Genomic DNA, 20,067 nt, shown 5'->3' with positions numbered 1-20,067 from the left:
CCCTTCAAAAGGGACAAGTACACCTCTTGATCTATATACCTTATATACTAAATGTTTACTTATAAAGCAGTCTTACTATATATTTTGCCGAAATTGTTAGTAGACTCTGTAGGAGTGATAGCCATCAAATAGAATTGGAGAATAAAAACGGAGAAGAAAATAAAACCGGACCAAAGAGCAGAAAACAACCCAATGCCACCAATGGGTCTTCAACGCAGCAAGAAAATCCTGCCCCCGAAAGGCAGGCTCCAGCTGTCCCCTAAACAACAGTATACTAGTTCATTGTAATGGACGCCATACTAAACTCCAAAACATATAAATGAACCAAAATTTAAAAAAATACACAAGACTCATAGAGGCTAAAGGTTCCAGACTTGGGATAGGCACATAAATGGAGCAGTGTTGAACATGTTTTGTGAGAGTTCAACTCTCCCCCTATACCTCTAGCCAATGTGGAATAAACAAACGCACAGAAATACGCACAGTAAAACTGCGTTTAAAGGAAGTCTGATGTTAGAATAGGTAACAGAAAAACTAGCAAAATGACAATAATCAACATTAATTAACAAAGGACTACTAGCAGTTACTGACATGCCAGCTCCAGACCTCAATTGAACGGATCGATAGATTATGTTTTCATCATATGAAAATCAAGCAAAATCCCTCCCGTTAGGTGTTTAGTAACATGCCATCATAAATTATACAAGAAGAACATAACCTGTATTATGCCAAAAACTGGTTTTAGAATAAATGTGTTTATTTCCGATGCAAATATCCTTTAAGTGTATCAATATTAATTCCAAAAAATGCCATCTCCAATGACTTGACAACAGTATCCTAACTTTATTTTATTCAGTCTGAATAAGTCTGTTTAAAGGTTTGGTAAGCTTTTGAGGTGAATGACGATATTTTTGTGCTTTGTATAGAATATTACCAAAACAGGTCATAGGTACTTGGGGACAGGACAATTTTTATACGCCCGTTTACGGGACGTATTATGGTATACCGTTGTCCGTCATCAACATGTCCGACAATAACTCAAAAACACTTTAACCAATTTGCATGAAACTTGGGTGAATTATTTATATCTATCGACGTGAGCTCCCTTTCGATTTTTATAAATTTTGGATTTTACGTTTCCGAGTTATGGGGTTTTATTCATTAAAAAAGGGGGATTTTCCAGTTTTTGGACAATTACTCAAAAATGCTTTGAGCAGTTTTCATGAAACTTTGGTGACTGGTTTATATCTATTGAAAAAGGGACGAGCGTATCATGCACTAATGGCGCAGCCCTCCCCCTTTTTTCCAAAATCTGTTTTTTTTTGGTTTTCTATTAATTTCAGGTTTTTCTGTATATGAACATAAATATACTAGATATAACTTGTATTTGCTATTTACTATCAATTCCAAGTTTACTATCCACAGCGATCACTGATATATTATATAGAGACTATATATATAATATATCAGTGGCCATATCTGGAATATGGTGTATGGAATGATTGTAAGCTTGACATATCTGTTTGGCAGGGTTCATTGGTCAATGTTCAGTTTTCCTGGTTAAGTTTATTTCTTAGATACAATAAGCAATAGGTCAACTTTATTTTGGTGTATGGAATGATTGCAAGTTTTACATATCTGTTTGGCAGGCTTCATCTGACCTTGACCTCATGTGCATGTCAGTCTGGCAGGTTTCATCTGACCTTGACCTAGTTTTCATGGTTTATTGGTCAATATTAGTTTTTTGTGTCTTAGTAAGTTTTTCTAATCCTATAAGCAATAGGTCAACTATACTTTGTGTATGGAATGATTGTAAGGTGTACATGTCAGTCTGGCAGGTTTCATCTGACTTTGACCTCATTTTCATGGTTCATCAGTCTATGTTAAGTTTCAGTAGTTAGGTCCTCTTCTTAAATACTATAAGCAATTGGTCAACTGTATTTGGTGTATGGAATAATAATTGTAAGGTGTACATGTCTGTTTGGCTGGGTTCATCTGACCTTGACCTCATTTTCATGGTTCATTGTTCAATGCAACTATATTTGATGCATGGAATGAATATAAGGTGTACATGTCTGCCTGACAGTGTTCGTCTGATCTTTAACTCATTTTCATGGTTCATTTGTTAATATTAAGTTTTCATTGTTTGATCTGTTTTTTGTAGACTATAAGGAATAGGTCAACTATATTTGGTGTATGGAATGATTGTTAGGTGTATGGTCTGCCTGGCAGGTATCATCTTACCATAACCTCATTTTCATAATTCATTGGTCAAGGTGAAGTTTTCGTGGTTTGGTCCATTTCATGTAGGATGACTATATTTGGTGTATAGAATGATTGTAAGACATACATGTCTATCTGGCAGGGTTCATATGAACTTGACCTCTTTTACATGGATCATTGTGATACTTGTATTAAAACCATTAATGTATCTTATGGACTTTCAATATAAAATCAAAGCAGGAGAGACTTTTCTTGCTTTTATCAATATACAGCAAAGATTAACATTTTTTTCAAATATCAATGTTACAAGATTTTTAAAACAAGCATTCTGTGAGTATTGCCTGGCAATACATAGTCCCATACTGGTTAAAAATTCATTGTACTGGAACAAAATGGTAACTTGATCTATAGCTTGTCATGGTGTAAACTATATAAAAAATATCAAGTCAATATCTTCAAGCATGACGAAAAAAAATGTGGAAAATTGATTATTTAAGTGAATTTTCCAAGTCCAAGGACCATAACTCTGCACAAAATCATCAGACCGGAACAAAATTCAAACTTGATTTGTAACTTGTCATGATAAACCTATATACCAATTATCAAATCAATATCTTCAAGCATGATGAAAAAAAGTGATGAATACTGATTATTTGAGTGAATTTTCTAAGTCCAAGGACCATAACTCTGCACAAAATCGTTAGACTGGAACAACATTCGAACTTGATCTGTAACTTGTCATGATAAAACTATAAACCAATCATCAAATCAATATATTCAAGCATGACAAAACTAGAGGCTCTCAAGAGCCTGTGTCGCTCACCTGTATTTACTGATGCTTTGGAAATCATGTAAAATAAGGTTAAAATCATAATTAATAGTATTAGATATTAGATATTATAATGATATCTAAGATAATAACAAAAAACTGTAAAATTTCTGTAAAATTACTAACTCAGGGGCAGCAACCCAACAACAGGTTGTGGGATTCGTCTGAAAATTTCAGGATAGATAAATCTAAATCTGATGAACATTTTTGCCACCTGTCAGATTTGCTCTTAATGCTTTAGTTTCAGAGATATAAACCAAAAACTGCATTTTACCCCTATGTTCTATTTTTAACCAAGTCAGCCATGATGGTTGGAAGGCGGGGTCATCGGACAAATTTTTTAAACAAGATACCCTAATAATGATTATGGCCAAGTATGGTTAAATTCGTCTCAGTAGTTTCAGAGAAGAAGATTTTTGTAAAAGATTACAAAAATTTACGAAAAATTGTTAAAAATTGACTATAAAGGGCAATAACTCCTAAAGGGGGTCGACTGACAATTTTGGTCATGTCGACTTATTTGTAGATCTTACTTTGCTGAACATTATTGCTGTTTACAGTTTATCTCTATCTATTTATTGCTGTTTACAGTTTATCTCTATCTATAATAATATTCAAGATAATAACCAATAAAATGCTTCGCTGGGGCGCAGCTTGATACGACCGCAGAGGTCGAACCCTGAACAGTTGGGGCAAGTATGGACACAACATTCAAGCTTGATACAGCTCTGAATTTGGATTGTTATTAAATATTTGACACAGCATAGGTTTCTGACACAGAAAGAATGTGGTCTAAGAACTTGAATTTTTTTAATTTACCTATTATGGTCCAATGTCCAAAATCAAAATACATGGTTAGATTCAGCATATCAAAGAACCCCATATTTTCAATTTTTGTTGAAATCAAACAAAGTTTAATTTTGGACCCCAACTTGGACAAACTTGAAAACTGGGCCCATAATCAAAAATCTAAACACATGTTTAGATTCAGCATATCAAAGAACCCCAATAATTCAATTTTTGCTAAAATCAAACAAAGTTTAATTTTGGACCCTTTGGACCTTAATGTAGACCAATTTGAAAACTGGACCCAAAATTAAAAATCTAAATACACTGTTAGATTCGGCATAACAAATAAATAAATGTGATCAAAGATTTTACAAACAATGCGCCATACTGTGCAATTAAAGATTACTTCTTGAAATTTTTCAATATTTGAAATTTGAAAAAAAAATAATATTTGAAGAATAATTCTTTTTAATTTCTGAAATCTGAAATGAGAAAAAATTGACCCCCCACAATTTCTTTTTATCCCCCCCCCCCTTTTTTCCCCAAAAAAAATTCTTTCCCTCAAGATATGGTCATAATCTCAATTCAAATTTCCAATGGAGTTGGCAACCATAATTACCCATTTAAATTTACCATAGTGCTAACTTAATCTATTTTATAATAGAATTAAAAATATAGTGTCAAATCTTTCATATGGATTTTTTTGTAAAAAAAAAAGATGCAACATTTGCAGATATTTTTACTGGTCTTCCTTTATAAATATGTATTTCTTTAAACATAATTTAAAAGCAGTGTAAGGGAAGTAACCAAAACGTTGTATTTGGATTACCTCCCTTACACTGTTTTAAATTATCTTTATTGTTCATTAACCATTACTTTATACATAATTTAAAAGCAGTGTAAGGGAGATAATTTCAATGATGTATTTGATTTATCTCCCTTACACTGCTTTAAATTATGTTTTGTACTAAAGTATTTGTCCATTAACCAGGACAACCTTGTTTTTCCCCCTTTTTTGCCCCTAATTCCTAAACGGTTTGAGCCATAACCCCCCAAAGCAAATCCTAACCATCCCTTTGTGGTATGGAAACTTGTAGTATAATTTCAGAGAGATCCATACACCGTTCAACAGTTATTGTCTGGAAACTAGAAAATGCTTATTTTTGGCCCCTTTTTGGCCCCTAATTCCTTAACTGTTGGTACCATAACCCCCAAAATCAATCCCAACCTTCCTTTTGTGGTATTCAACCTTATGGTCAAATTTCAAAAAGATCCATTCACTTAAACTAAAGTTAGAGTGCGAAAAACCAATGTGTCTTCGGACGACGACGCCGGACGACGACGACGCCAACGTCATACCAATATACGACCACAAAATTTTTTTGCGGTCGTATAAAAACTGCAAAATTTCCTTAAAATTACCAATTCAGGGGCAGCAACCCAACAACAGGTTGTCAGATTTGTCTGAAAATTTCAGGGCAGATAGATCTTGACCTGATAATCAGTTTTACCCATGTCAGATTTACTCAATGCTTTGGTTTCAGAGATATAAGCCAAAATCTACATTTTACCCCTATGTTCTATTTTTAGCCATGGTGGCCATCTTGGTTGGTTGGCGGGGTCATCGGACACATTTTTTAAACTAGATTCCCTAATGATGATTATGGCCAAGTTTGGTTAAATTTGGCCCAGTGGTTTCAGAGGAGAAGATTTTTGTAAAAAGCTAACGACGACGACGGAGGACGGACGCCAAGTGATGAGAAAAGCTCACTAGGTGAGCTAAAAAAGTGTGGAAAACTGATTATTTGAGTGAGTTTTCTAAGTTCAAGGACCATAACTCTGCACAAAATCATCAGACTGGAACCAAGTTCGAACTTGATTTGTAATTTGTCATGATAAAACTATATACCAATTATCAAATCAATATCTTCAAGCATGATTAAAAAAAAGTGATGAATACTGATTATCTGAGTGAATTTCTAAGTCCAAGGACCATAACTCTGCACAAAATCGTTAAGACCGGAACAACATTCAAACTTGATCTGTAAATTGTCATAATAAAACAATACACCAAATATCAAATCAATATCTTCAAGCATGAAGAAAAAAAGTGTGGAAAACTGATTTGCCGGACTGATGGATGGACAGACAGACAGACAGACATAGTGCAAACCTAAAGTCCCCTTCGATGGTAGGGGACTCATTGCTTAAAACCTAAATTCTTTATCAGATACAAAGATTTGGTTCAGAAGTTTTGCTGTACTTGTTAAAAGCCCTTTAACAAATGGGATATCACATCTTAATTTTTACGGTGAAGCTGTTTATAGAGCCTGTAAGTATAGATGGTATCCATGTAAACATTTCCAATTGCTTTGTATAGGTTGATCTTGTTTCTGTTTATACACCACTTTCCCAGGTTTAGGGAGGTTTCAGCATTCCCAGGAATGCTTAACCCTGCCACATTCTTCATAAACCTATCCCTAGTCAGGAGCATGTACTTCGGTGGTTAATGTTGGTTGTTGTCTACCAAATAAGTTTTTCGTAAAAAAAATTTCTTTCAAATTCTTTCACATTTTGTCATGCATGGGCCTTTATAGCTTGCTATACCATACGGATTTTGATAATTGTATTGACAGTTATTGCATGATCATCTCATCACAAAAACTTAATGTAGACCTTATTTATGTCATTGAACTATTAAATATAAGTTGACAAGGATTGTCTAACTCTTCTTCCTTTTGTCATATTTTAATGGTTTATACAAATGGATTCTGCAGCTACCACTTGATTAGCTTGTATATGGCTCGACTTATGCAAATTTTGTCACAGACTAAATAAAAATGAAATGAAACCACCCAGGGGCAGATCCAGCCTTTTTTAAAAGGAGGGGGGGGGGGGGGGGGGGGGGGGGGTTCCAACCATATGTCCCCATTCAAAAGCATTGATCGTCAAAAAAAAAGGGGGGTTCCAATCCCTGGGACCCCCCCCCCCCCTGGATCCGCCACTGCCACCTTCAACTTACACAGGACAATGTTTTTGTATTAATATAATATAACAGCATACTCAGGATACTGCTATAATGCAAGGATATTTAAAGACATGACAGCAGCATTTGAGGAATCATTTATTCAAGCTCACTTATCATGTTTACATTCATATGTTCAACCTATTGAAACCATTTCAGAACAATTTCATCACACCAAGATAGTTCCTGGAATCACACTATCTCAAACAAGAATATAATGTCATTTGTAATTTCCCTTATATACAATGAAGAAAGTTGTACAATATTACAAGTATGGTCTCGTAAACATTTTACATAATATTTTCCTTTTTTACATGAACAACATAATTAGTTTATATACTTCTGACAGTTCTATTCAACATCTTAACAATACTGTGAGTACACATGATTGTTTTTAACATATAGCTTTTTTCTACATTTTTACATAAACATACTACATGATTGATCACATTAATCGTAATATGAAATTTGATTAAAAGCTTACACAAGTCTCACATTTTATTTACACATATGACATCATAATTCCTCATTTGTTTTGCTATTTTTTAGTGTTTTAGTTATATTTTTCAATTTTTTTAAACATTCCACATTTAAGATGTAAAATAATATATTTCCAATCTTTTTATTAGCAAGAATAACATTGACAAAGAACTAAATAAATAAATTTTATAATTGAATTGTAAATATTGCATTTTTAGTTTTTATTGCTAAAATCTAACAAGACTAGATCATATAACCAGTCCTGTGTTTGTTCAGATTTTTTTCATTAATATTATTTTCAGTTGGTCTATGCAAGTAATTTAAATATGGGTGTGCATGTGGAATGTGGGTTTTTCTTTTTTATTTTTTGGAAGTCTAGTGCTTGGGTTTGTATGTTTTTAATCTTTATATGTATTCTGTTTGTTTTACATAGTGTTTATATACATTAGACTGGGTCTTTTTTTTTTTTTTTGGTTGAATTTTTAACAGTGCTTGTTTTTCTTTTCTTTTTTTTTTCTTTCACTTATTTTTACAGTTTGTATATATGCATATTTATTATCGAAAGATTTTTTTGGTAAATATATAGAATGTTGAGAGATACTAAATTTTTGCCAGTTGTTTTCCCTTTAAAACGGCAACTTCTTTCAGACAAATATGGAGATAGGAAAAATGTATCTTTTCTTATCTTCCTAAAATTTTAAAACACTACATGACATTTTACACTAAATTTTCTATTATTCATAGAAGTTCTATAAAAATATAGAGTGAATTTAAAATCCATATTTGTTGAAGACAAGTTCAACTACCTTGCTAAATATAAACACAGATTTCGGGCAACAGTTAAAAGTCCTATTTTTGCAGCACAATATAACTCTACCAATTTGCATTTTAAATGAAAGAAGAATTTTTACTACAACACATAAGATTTTGAAGACAAAAGGCTAGCAATATTTGTGTTGATACGAGTCTGTTAACTATTCATCTGGTGGAATGGTTGCATGTTCTGTAGGGTTTTTGTGAATGACCTTTTTGCTTGAAATGGAAGAAGTGACTTGTGTATTTGAATCACTTCGTCTGCTAAGAGTATTCATAACTTTCTTCTGTTGTTCTAAATTAGTATTTTGCTGTTTGATATTTTGAACCATCTCTTCTTTTTCCTCTTCAGAAAGTAAACTATATGTACTGACAAAGTTGTTTTGTTGCAGTTTTGTCAATTTCCTTTGTAGATCATGTAGGTTGTTCTGTTCATTCAAGCAATCTGAATAATCCGTCTGTTTATTGGACTCCTAAAAAATGTACAAATTTTTGTTATAACAAAATTCACTACAAAAGTTAAGTTTTTGCACATATGATTGTGGTTCAGACGTCCTTAAGGGAAAGGTACTATTACATCTAATATGGTATAAGGAATAAAGATTTCTTTGGATATGGAAAAATAACGGTTTGGGTTTTGATTTACTGTTATAACTGTTAGCATTTATGTTTGAAACTGATGTGGATGAATTCTGAACCCTAAAGAGGAGTGTTTTGTTGTATTTGAATGCTACCTTGTACATATTCGAGGATGTTTGGGATTACCCCTACAGGGTAGAGGTATGATAAAGTGAACTTACATTGACATTTAGAATAAGAATATATAGATATAAGAAGATGTGGTATGAGTGCCAATGAGACAACTCTCCATCCAAGTCAAAATTTATAAAAGTAAACCATTATAGGTCACAGAACGGTCTTCAACACGGAGCCTTGGCTCACACCGAACAGTAAGCTATAAAGGGCCCCAAAAATTACTAGTGTAAAACCATTCAAACGAGAAAACCAAAGGTCTAATCTATATAAAAAATTTGTAAGGGTTCCACGGAACCCAGTGTCTCGCCTACTTTTTCTGTTAATCGCAGGCTCAACAAAAATGAGGAAGTAAATCAATAAAAATATTCCTCTTGATACTATCTTTTGATTGTAAGAAGCTTCTGTCCAAGTTTGGTAAAATTCCAGGATAGTTTATGAATCTAATAAATGTTTAAAAACTTTAACTGCAGACTGAATGTAATGTTAACTGGAAGAAAACAAAATTTCCTTCTAGATACTGGCATTTGATCATAAACAAGCTTCTGTCCAAGTTTGGTACAAATCCAAAATAGTATAAGAAAGTTATTAAAATTTTAAAAACTTTAACCACCGAGTGAATATGTTGTTTCCTGGCAGAAAATCTAAGTCTATTTAAAAGTAAAATACGGAAAAAATGGATTTATTTTTTTACAAAATTTCCTTCTAGATACTAGCTTTTGATCATAAACAAGCTTCTGTCCAAGTTTGGAATAAAATCAAAATAGTATAAGAAAGTTATTAAAATTTTAAAGATTTTAACCACAGAGTGAATGTGTTGTTTCCTGGCAGAAAATCTAAGTCCATTTAAAAGTAAAATAAGGAAAAAATGGATTTATTTTTTTACAAAATTTACTTCTTGATACTATCTTATGATCATAAACAAGCTTCTGTCCAAGTTTGGTACAAACCCAGGATAGTTTAAGAAAGTTATTAAAATTTAAAAAACTTTAACCACAGAGTGAATGTAATATTTACCGGCAGAAAAACTAAGTCCATTTATAAGTAAAATACGGAAAAAATGGAATTTTATTTTTACAAAATTTACTTCTGGATACTATCTTATGATCATAAACAAGCTTCTGTCCAAGTTTGGTAGAAATCCAGGATAGTTTAAGAAAGTTATTAAAATTTCAAAAACTTTAACCACAGAGTGAATATTTGTGGACGCCGCCGACGACAACGACGACGCCGACGGAATGTAGGATCGCTATGTTTCGCTTTTTCGACTAAAGTCGAAGGCTCGACAAAAAACGAGAAACGAGAAACACTTATGAACCACATCAACAAACAACAACTACTGAAAATCAGCATGGTTTATGGATGAGGAGCTATAAATTTACAACTGTGTTTATATTTCAAATACTCATGTAACTTGGTAAAGGAATTATCCACAGCCTTGGGCGAACACTGGGAATATGTCTTGTTAAGTATAGCTGTACATCAGAGTTCAGATTTCAGACACTAAGTTATCTTGGGTCATCATATAACATGTATCTTGTTGAGTTAAGCAGCCTCTCTTTAAAAGTAGTTCCCTTTGACCAACATTTTATGAAGGCATTTGATTTTCTATAGTTTTATTTATTTTCTTGGGTACAAAATTCCATGGATTGAGAAAAAATTGTTTTTTCATGGATATTGGATTTCCAGTATTTTCCAAAGTCTGCATACATTGAAACATATAAAAAATGTATGCTTCCTTGAAAATTTTAATTTGTGGTTTTCCTATGAAATCCATGAAAATTGGTATCTGACTAATAATAATAAATCCATAGTACATTGTACAATAATTACAAACACAAAACTAAGTATAAGTGTGCATCTTGGGGGGTGTGGAGGCTTTCAAAACAATAGTTAACACTTATATACACTTTTATTGTAATAAGTTTTACACTTATTTCTATTAACACTTCATTGATTGTTTACCGGTTATCTTCTACACTGTGTAGCATCACCACCAGATATAGGTACCCCAAAGCAATGAAACAATGTGTAAACAAAAGTTTATTTCGTAATACAGTTGTTCAAGCTTAAATATGATACACCTTTGTTGTACAAAAACATCAAATGAATAATTGACGGATAAATGAGTTTTAACAAGTTTAAACTAGTCACATACTTTGTTGAACAGGTACCCCCTATCTGATTCTGGTGATTTGAAGAGAGAGAAAGCCAATTAAGGATCACAATCAGCCCTTAATACTAGCTACATTATTAGGAATCAGTATCACAAACATTACTTGTCAGAAAACGTAGATTATAATTAAAATAAGAAGAATTTGACCTTACCTGACTTCACAGTTGTTTTCCCACCGCTATGGGGGTACCTATATCCGGTGGTGATGCTACACACTTTTCTAGTTTATTTCTTGGATACTTATTCATCACATATTTTTTTTTTCACCTTGAATTTAAATTCTACAAACCACACTGTTTAATTCTTTTCATATAAGGTTTAATGAAATTGTATATTTATGTAGATAGCACATATTTTTATTTTGTGACAACTCTAATCTTAAGTTACCTGTACTAATTCTTTTCTTCTTGGAATTGCAGATGAATTCATATCAATATCCTGCACACTTTCTGCCTTTGATTTCTCTCTTTCTTTAATGTAACCTTAAATTCGAATATAAAAGGGTTTTTTATCTCATAAAACTAAAACAGTTGTTATTTACAGAAAAGAGATGAAAATATAATTACCGGTAGGCATTCTTTTCAAGTGTAAACTTAACATAAGTCCACATTTTTTTTAACATTTGGCCTATAGTTTAAGGAACTTTAAAAAGATTTTTTAGACAATAAAATTCAGACACTGGTCAACTTTTTTTTATTCTTTTTTCACAAAATTTTCAAAATGAGACAGGAAAAAAAAAGAGACACAAGTTAAGGTGAACAAATAGAGTTATCCCTCTTTGTACTGGCCTTCTCCCCTCATGTTTACAAGTTTTAATCCTGTTTCTGTATTGATTGTTCTTAATCATTTTTAATTATGAACAATCAGTGTGTTAGATTGCATGTGTTGTTTATGTGAATACTGTATGAACTTTGTGATTTGTCTTGATTTATACACTCTATATGTGCCTATAAAATAGGAATAAAGAAATTTGATTTGATTTGACTTGCTGCAATTTTATGTAATCACACTAATGGTGAGCCTCAAGCCTCTTATTTCTGCAAAAATATTTCAAATTTAGAATTTAATAAATAAAGAATTAAAAAAGTCCTATAATACTCCTTAAACCCCCATGAAATTTTATCCAATTATTTAACATGAAATACTTACAATATATTTCACTGTCTGTCTCTCCAGCTTCTGCTTCATACACCTGTGTACCATTTTTCCTCATACAGTCAAGTTGGTTTGATATATCTATAATTGACAGAAAATAATGAAGAAACAAGCATTAGTAAATAAATATTAACTCAAATGAATTTTATAATAGTTCACAATATCCCTTAAATTTTAAAACTTATTAATTTAATTAATCTCTGTATAAACTAGCTTCAGACTTCTGAAATATCATTTTCTCAATATAAACAAGCATTTAGAGGGTATTGCATATGCAATATAATGTCCCCTACCTGATGCAACATTTAAATTGGATGAGTTTACATGTACATGTATATGGGACAAGTGTAAAGTTGTTACTGATGTAGTTGGGAATTTCCATCTTATCAGTTGGGTCAAGCCCCGTCAAGGTATGAATTTATTGAGATGTTGATATATCAACAATTACAGACCCAGCCCAATACAACCCATATAGCATAAAGCTTTTAGTTCTAAAAAAAAATAACAATTTATAGCAATTTTTGCACATCCAAGGACCAGAATTCCTGTAATAACAGCTTCTTATGATAAGACTATACACTAAATGTCTAATGAATTGATTCAGACATTGCAAAAATAGGTAAGGAAAAATGATATTTTCAAGCTGGTTTATATGTCAAAGGACTGAAACTCAAAACTGCAAAAATAATTCAACTGGAGCAAAACTAAAACTGGATCTGTAACTTTGAATGATAGGACTATAAACCATATCTCTAATCTATTGGTTCATGCATAATAAAATAAAATGCTTCGCCGAGTGCAGCCTAATACGACCGCGGAGGTCAAACCCTGAACAGTTGGGGCAAGTTTGGACACAATATTCAAGCTTGATACTGTCTGAATTTGGATTGTTATCAAATTTTTGACATAATATAGGTTTATAACACGAAATAAATGTGGTCAAAGATCTTAAAATTTGAAATGGGACATTTAATTTACCTAGTATGGTCTGATATCAAAATCTAACAACATGGTTAGATTCAGCATATAAAAAAACACCAAAAATTTAATTCTGGTTGAAATCAAACAAAGTTTAATTTTGGACCCTTCAAACCTTAATATGGACTAATTCGAAAACAGGGCCCAAAATAAAAAATCTAAATGCACAATAAGATTCAGCATATCATAGAGCCGCAATAATTCAGTTTTTGATGAAATCAAACAAACTTTAATTTTAGACCTCAATGTAAACCAATTTAGAAATGGGGCCCAAGATCCAAAATAGTAATACAAGGTTAGAACCCCCCCCCCAAAAAAAAAATTTAAAGACTTCAAATTTATCCCATTGAAATTGGTTAAAAGATTTGTATTTATTTTCAACTGAAGATTTCTTGCTATTGCACAATACTTAGTTAATCTGTTATATATAATAATTGTTTGGTATGTATCTCCTGCCATATCAGTTTTTGTTGCTTTTATATATAAATCAGAAATAATCAATGTAAAAATTCGTAAGGGTTCCGCGGAACCCAGTGTCTCGCCTACTTTTTCTGTTGATTGCAGGCTCAACAAAAATGAGGAAGTAAATCAATAAAAATATTCCACTTGATACTATCTTTTGATTGTAAGAAGCTTCTGTCCAAATTTGGTAAAAATCAAGGATAGTTTATGAATCTAATAAATGTTTAAAAACTTTAACTGCAGACTGAATGTAATGTAAACTGGGAGAAAACAAAATTTCCTTCTACATTGTAGATACTAGCTTTTGATCATAAACAAGCTTCTGTCCAAGTTTGGTACAAATCCAAAATAGTATAAGAAAGTTATTAAAATTTTAAAAACTTTAACCACAGAGTGAATGTGTTGTTTCCTGGCAGAAAATCTAAGTCCATTTAAAAGTAAAATAAGGAAAAAATGGATTTATTTTTTTACAAAATTTACTTCTGGATACTATCTTATGATCATAAACAAGCTTCTGTCCAAGTTTGGTACAAACCCAGGATAGTTTAAGAAAGTTATTAAAATTTTAAAAACTTTAACCACAGAGTGAATGTAATATTTCCCGGCAGAAAAACTAAGTCCATTTATAAGTAAAATACGGAAAAAATGGAATTTTATTTTTACAAAATTTACTTCTGCATACTATCTTGTGATCATAAACAAGCTTCTGTCCAAGTTTGGCAGAAATCCAGGATAGTTTAAGAAAGTTATTAAAATTTCAAAAACTTTAACCACAGAGTGAATATTTGTGGACGCCGACGACGACGGAATGTAGGATCGCTATGTCTCGCTTTTTCGACTTAAGTCGAAGGCTCGACAAAAATGGAAAATTTTTAGGAAAAAAAAAAAAAAAATTTGAAAAAAAAATCCCCCCAAAAAATGTGTCCCCCCCCCACCCCCAACTTTTTTTTTGAAATTTGAAGATTATTGTCTGTTCAGGAAAAATGTACAATTTCAAAGAGTTCCATTAACTTGAACACAAATTTTTGTCTGGTAATAGAAAAATGCTTGTTTTTGGCGCCGTTTTGCCCCTAAATTCTAAACGTTTGGGGGCAATTACCCCCAAACTCAATCCCAGCCTTCCCTTTGTGGTATGGAACAATGTAGTACAATTTCAGAGAGATCCATACACTTACACACAAGTTATTGTCCGGAAACTACAAAAAAGCTTGTTTTTGGCCCCTAATTCCTAAACTGTTGGCCATGGTACGTTAATCCCTAAAATCAATCCCAACCTTCCTTTCGTGGTATTGAACCTTCTGGTAAAATTTCATAAAGATCCATTCACTTAAACTAAAGTTATTGTCCGGAAACCAAATGTGTCTTAGGACGACAAAGACGACGACACTGCCATGATAGAATTATACAAACGCAAATTTTTTGGGGTCGTATAAAAAAAGTGTGAATATTTTAAAACAATTTCTGCAAAAATTGCTTCATTTAATTAAACTCAACATAGATTTGTTGTTTCTCTTGTGAGGACTAGTAGTATATATATTCCTAAAAATCTAATCAATTTGTAGGACTCTGAATCGTGATGGTACTCCTAACCGCAATGGTCATGCTGATGTGCAATGGTTTGACTCTGAAGTGAGATGGTAGCATTGTGATGCTATCTTCTTGATAGCTACACCCAAGGGCAATGATGGTAACGTTGAAGTGCGATGGACTACATAAACTATATTTTCAATGCTTTTCATGTCAATGTATAAGTCAATTTGTTTGTTAGAAGCAGTTTTTCTGGTTTTTAAGTTAATAAAGGGGCTTATAAACTTTTAATGCAATGGGAAACAAGGAGTGATTGATGGGGAGGGAATAGTATATAACCTTTTGAACTTGTAGCGGATTTTATTTCCAAATCTACAAAAGGTTCTTTCTTAAGTATGATGGAGCGTTGCATTCTCTAAATACATTTGGTTCCACAGACAGACTCTCTGTATTATAATTATTATTAACTATATTCGGTAAACGTAGAACTCACGAGAGGAATCAAGTAAAGATAACATGTTAACGCAGAATTATGTTCACATGCAGAAAATTAAAGATAAAGATCTCTCATTTAGTATGCAACTGTACATGCTGTAACAGGACATACGTTTGTACATAAACAATAACGAATGCAAATTTATCTACAAACTATTTAAGAAATCTACTTCTCATAGGCCTAATAACTGAACAACTTTAGATTTAAAACTAGCCATCATGCGTAATAAGGACCATCGCACATCAGCAAATGGACCATCACACTTTAAGAGTGGCCATCGCACTTCAATGTGACCAGCGAACTTCAGTGTCCCCATCGCACCTCCGAGTCACAAATTGGCTAAAATAATGATATAGACTGTCTTACCCTTTTCTAGATATTGTTTAATATCAAGTAAGGTCATCCTTTCATCAGGATCATGATCAAGCAATTTTAAGATGATATGCCTTGTGCTACCTTGGACCACTTCTGGAATCTCAATTTGTTTAAGTCGCAAACCCTTTATAACAGGTTCTTTCTGTTGCTCTGTTGTGTTTTGTGGAAATGGATATATAAGCTCATACAATATGAAGCCTAAGCTGTAAAGATCCACTCTCTTGTCATATCTGCGACTGGTTAACTCTGGTGCACAGTATGGTAATGTGCCTATGTATTCTGTCATAACATCCTCCATTATTTTACAGCCATTCATATTTCTACACAATCCATCTTCGTACTGAACTGCATTTCTTGCACTCCCAAAATCACCAATTTTGATAGTTCCATTCTTTAGGAAAATGTTTTTGGGATTTAAATCTCTATGCATTACTCCTTCGTTGTGAATATATCCAATTCCTTCTAATATTTCATTCAAAAATCTGCTTTTTACGTCTTTTGACAAATCTGCATTGTCAATTCTTTGTCTTAAGGTTATATTGCAAAATTCCATTTGGATGAATAAGAGCTGATTTCCATCTGTTGAATGACTTTCTTCATCTTGCTCTTCAAACTGAATACAAAATGTATCATCATCTTGCTGTTCTTGTGACTTGTCATCATCTTCATCTTCAGCAGAATCTTCCTCTGTTAATATCCAGCTGTTGTGATAACGTACTATATTTGGATGGTTGAATTGGCAAAATACTTTAGCTTCTTTTGATATCAATTCTTGATCTTTACTTTGATGAGGGATTACTTTGAGAGCATATAAGTTGTTATCAACCTTATGTAAGCCTTTAAAGACTGCTCCAAATCCTCCTTCTCCAAGCTTTGAAAGCACCACAAAATCTTTTTGTATCCTTGCATTATTGGAAAATTCTTCAAGTGTTGGCAAATCCAAGCTCTGACTGCTGCTTTGGGAATCAGTATTGTTACCAGATAACTCTGAGTTGTATGTTCCACTGTTAGAACTGCCACTGTTGAACATTGACTCTACAAAGAAAACCTTATAGAGTTGAAAATATGTCTTTATGAAGCATGAATACTTGTTAATAAAACTATATCAAGCATGGATATGTCTGTCTTAATAGAAGATGTAAGTCAACATGGTCAAAGCACCATCAAACGTTTCATTGATTTAAATACCAGTATGGTCAATTCTGTCCCTTTTTGCAGTATTTAACATGTTTAATTCGAGAAAAGTGTAAGACACAGTTATGTCACTTTGATCATGCTTGAATTTAAGTGAAGGGTAATGGGAGTTAGATATATTACGAGAATAACTTGATTTCAATGTTGTTAACTTCTGCTTAAGATAATAATTCTTTCATCTCCAGACCATAAAAATGTATTCAATGAATGAATATTTAGTTTACATGTTCAAATTTTATATGCTTTATTTTGTAGACTGTATCAAAATATTGAATAATCCTTGTGGCTGCCATTGGAACACCAAATGAAAAGATAAATCAAATGACTTAAGATATCATTATGGCTTTTGGGTGTGTAGGCATGGTAGGTGTTAAATACCAATACCTGACTTCCATAGACATGTGTAGAAAAGTCACATGATCACTCACATCAACTTGAAACTAAGTACACATATTCATCAATGTTAATTTCTAGATATGTTCAATTAATACACTTACCTGACGAATCATTGTCTATTCGACAAATCCTGCCAAACTCCACATCAAAAGAGGGAAAAATCTCCTTTCTTGATGTGGAGTTTGGTAATCTTATGTCTTCTGAGTGTTCTTTTAAACCTATAAGAAGAATTTTTTCAATCAATGAATAATGTGTCATGTACTCGTAACTCAACTAGAAAATGGACATGTCTGCAGTGCACATTTATGATTTTTTTGTGTGAGGCAAGGATAGTAGTTGGTTTTGATATGGTTTTTGAAAATGTTAACCAGGGCCAATGAAAATTTTGGAAAATTGGAGCTGACAGATAATTTTTGACACCAGAAATCATTTTAATAATATTATATTCTACCACTATACAAATGTGCATGTATATCAAATTTCATTGCTATCTGCTTTCAATAATTAGATTTTCCTAGCCATTCTTTGAAAATTCAATAATTTTGTTCATTTCCAATAAACAAACAATATACATAAATGTGCACTATGCGTAACTTTCCTATTCACCAAAAATTTGCCAGTGCCTATTGTGCCTTCAAGATAATTCATGTCATGGCGCAAACATTCACTGACAGGTATAAATGACAATATTTTGCCCAAAGACACAATGACTGACATATATCATCTGAAAAAAAGTAAATAGCCTTCAAACAGTAGCACTCAGTTCTTATTTAAACTTAGGTCTTAGAGCGAAGAATGTTGCCCTATATATATATGTGAATATTTGCGCCATAACACTAACAGTAACAGCCATTTTGTCTTTAAATTTTGATGAAATAAAACAATCGATTTTTTTTCACTGTAAAGTCAAGTGATACCAGATTTTAGGTATAACACTTAAGAATGTGGACATTAACCATTTAGGAGGATCTTCCATAACCTGTTATAATAAATCCTATAAAACAAATGGGTACATTTTCCTAAAGTGAAAGTAGAAATATTTGTAAATCACACCCGAGGCAGAGACAAAACTCTGCAGTTGCATATATATATACTTTAGATGAAAAAAAAACATATATCATGGAACTTCAAAGTAGCAACTTAATAAGATACGAAAGAAATGTTATCCATTACTAGCCTAACACGTTATGTGATCGTTTTACCTTCTCTGTGTCTATTGTCTTGTTCCATATTCAGACTTCATGATGGTTGTGCTAAAATGAGAACGAAACGAAACGAAAAGTTGACAAAATAAAACGAAACGAAACGAAAAATAAAATGACAAAACGAAACAAAACGAAACGAAACAAAAATGCTTAATGACCAGTGGCAAATGCTTCATGAATATTAAATGCAAGTTCATTATGACAACAAATGTCTTCAGAGTTCCAACCTATAGATTGCAAAATTGTCGGAAAATTTAGGATGAAAACATGTAGCTTATAATTAATTAAAAAAATAGTTGATAGGCACTGATTTTCGAACTTGTCCGAGTCATTGCTGATATAAACCTATGATATACTGTAAATTCAGAAATTTTTGCGTGCAATTATTATTGCGATTTTTAAAAAATGGACAAAAATGTGAGATTAGTTATTGCGATTTCAGGAAAATCTGCATACAGATATATGTATCAGATATCAGAATGTAAGTTCTTATTATTGCGATTTTCACCACGAAGTCGCATTATTAGCATTAATAAAAAAAAACCTTGCAATCATTTCTGAATTTACAGTAAGTTTTATAAAATTATGGCAAGGATGGTTCACAAGAGAGAGCTAACAATGACATTTTCCATATACTAAGTTAATATTTCTAAGGGCATAACTCTTTTAAAAATAGTTGATCGGCACTCATGATTTTCGAATTTGTCTGAGACATTGCTGATGATAAATCTATTATATAAGTTTTATAAAAATCTGCAAGAATTGTACACATCAGAGCGCTAACATGACCGGACGGACAGACGGACAGACGGACGGACGGACGCCCGGACGCCCGGTATTTCTATGTCCCTGCAACGCGTCGCGCGGGGGACAATAAAGAAAAGAATTATAGTTCATTTTAACTGACACTGGGAAAGGGGGGTTGGTTGAAAAAAAAACACTCCAAACTAATCAAACACAGTGTATTTCCTAATTAAGGGACCCTTAATAAATATTGAGCATATTGATCAATTACTAACCTGGAATTTTGATCAATGTTATATTTTTGATTTTGCTAGCTTCACTTCAAATAATAAATTCTCTAAGTTAAATATTTTCAATTTTGGAAATCTAATAAATGGTATAGCAAGTACAATGTAAAATGTTTCATGATGCTGCATATATAGGACCAGAGATATATGTAGTATATAT

The 20,067-nt window shown here is 32.5% G+C and overlaps 1 protein-coding gene across 1 annotated transcript; it reads right to left on the bottom strand.

Moving 5' to 3' along the window:
• Positions 1-6,952: 6,952 nt before the first annotated feature.
• LOC127728204 (eukaryotic translation initiation factor 2-alpha kinase 1-like) lies at positions 6,953-19,005 on the bottom strand. Its single transcript, XM_052235431.1, has 6 exons — positions 18,874-19,005; positions 17,773-17,889; positions 16,073-17,116; positions 12,238-12,324; positions 11,476-11,570; positions 6,953-8,632 (listed from the first exon to the last, which is right to left on the bottom strand). Exons 1-6 carry the CDS (start codon positions 18,899-18,901, stop codon positions 8,321-8,323), a joined length of 1,683 nt encoding a protein of 560 aa, XP_052091391.1. The 5' UTR covers positions 18,902-19,005; the 3' UTR covers positions 6,953-8,320.
• Positions 19,006-20,067: the final 1,062 nt, after the last annotated feature.

Source organism: Mytilus californianus, unplaced genomic scaffold, assembly GCF_021869535.1.
Source record: "Mytilus californianus isolate M0D057914Y unplaced genomic scaffold, xbMytCali1.0.p SCAF_2, whole genome shotgun sequence".
NCBI classification, from domain to species: Eukaryota; Metazoa; Mollusca; class Bivalvia; order Mytilida; family Mytilidae; genus Mytilus; species Mytilus californianus.
This window is presented reverse-complemented; position numbering and strand designations above follow the sequence as displayed.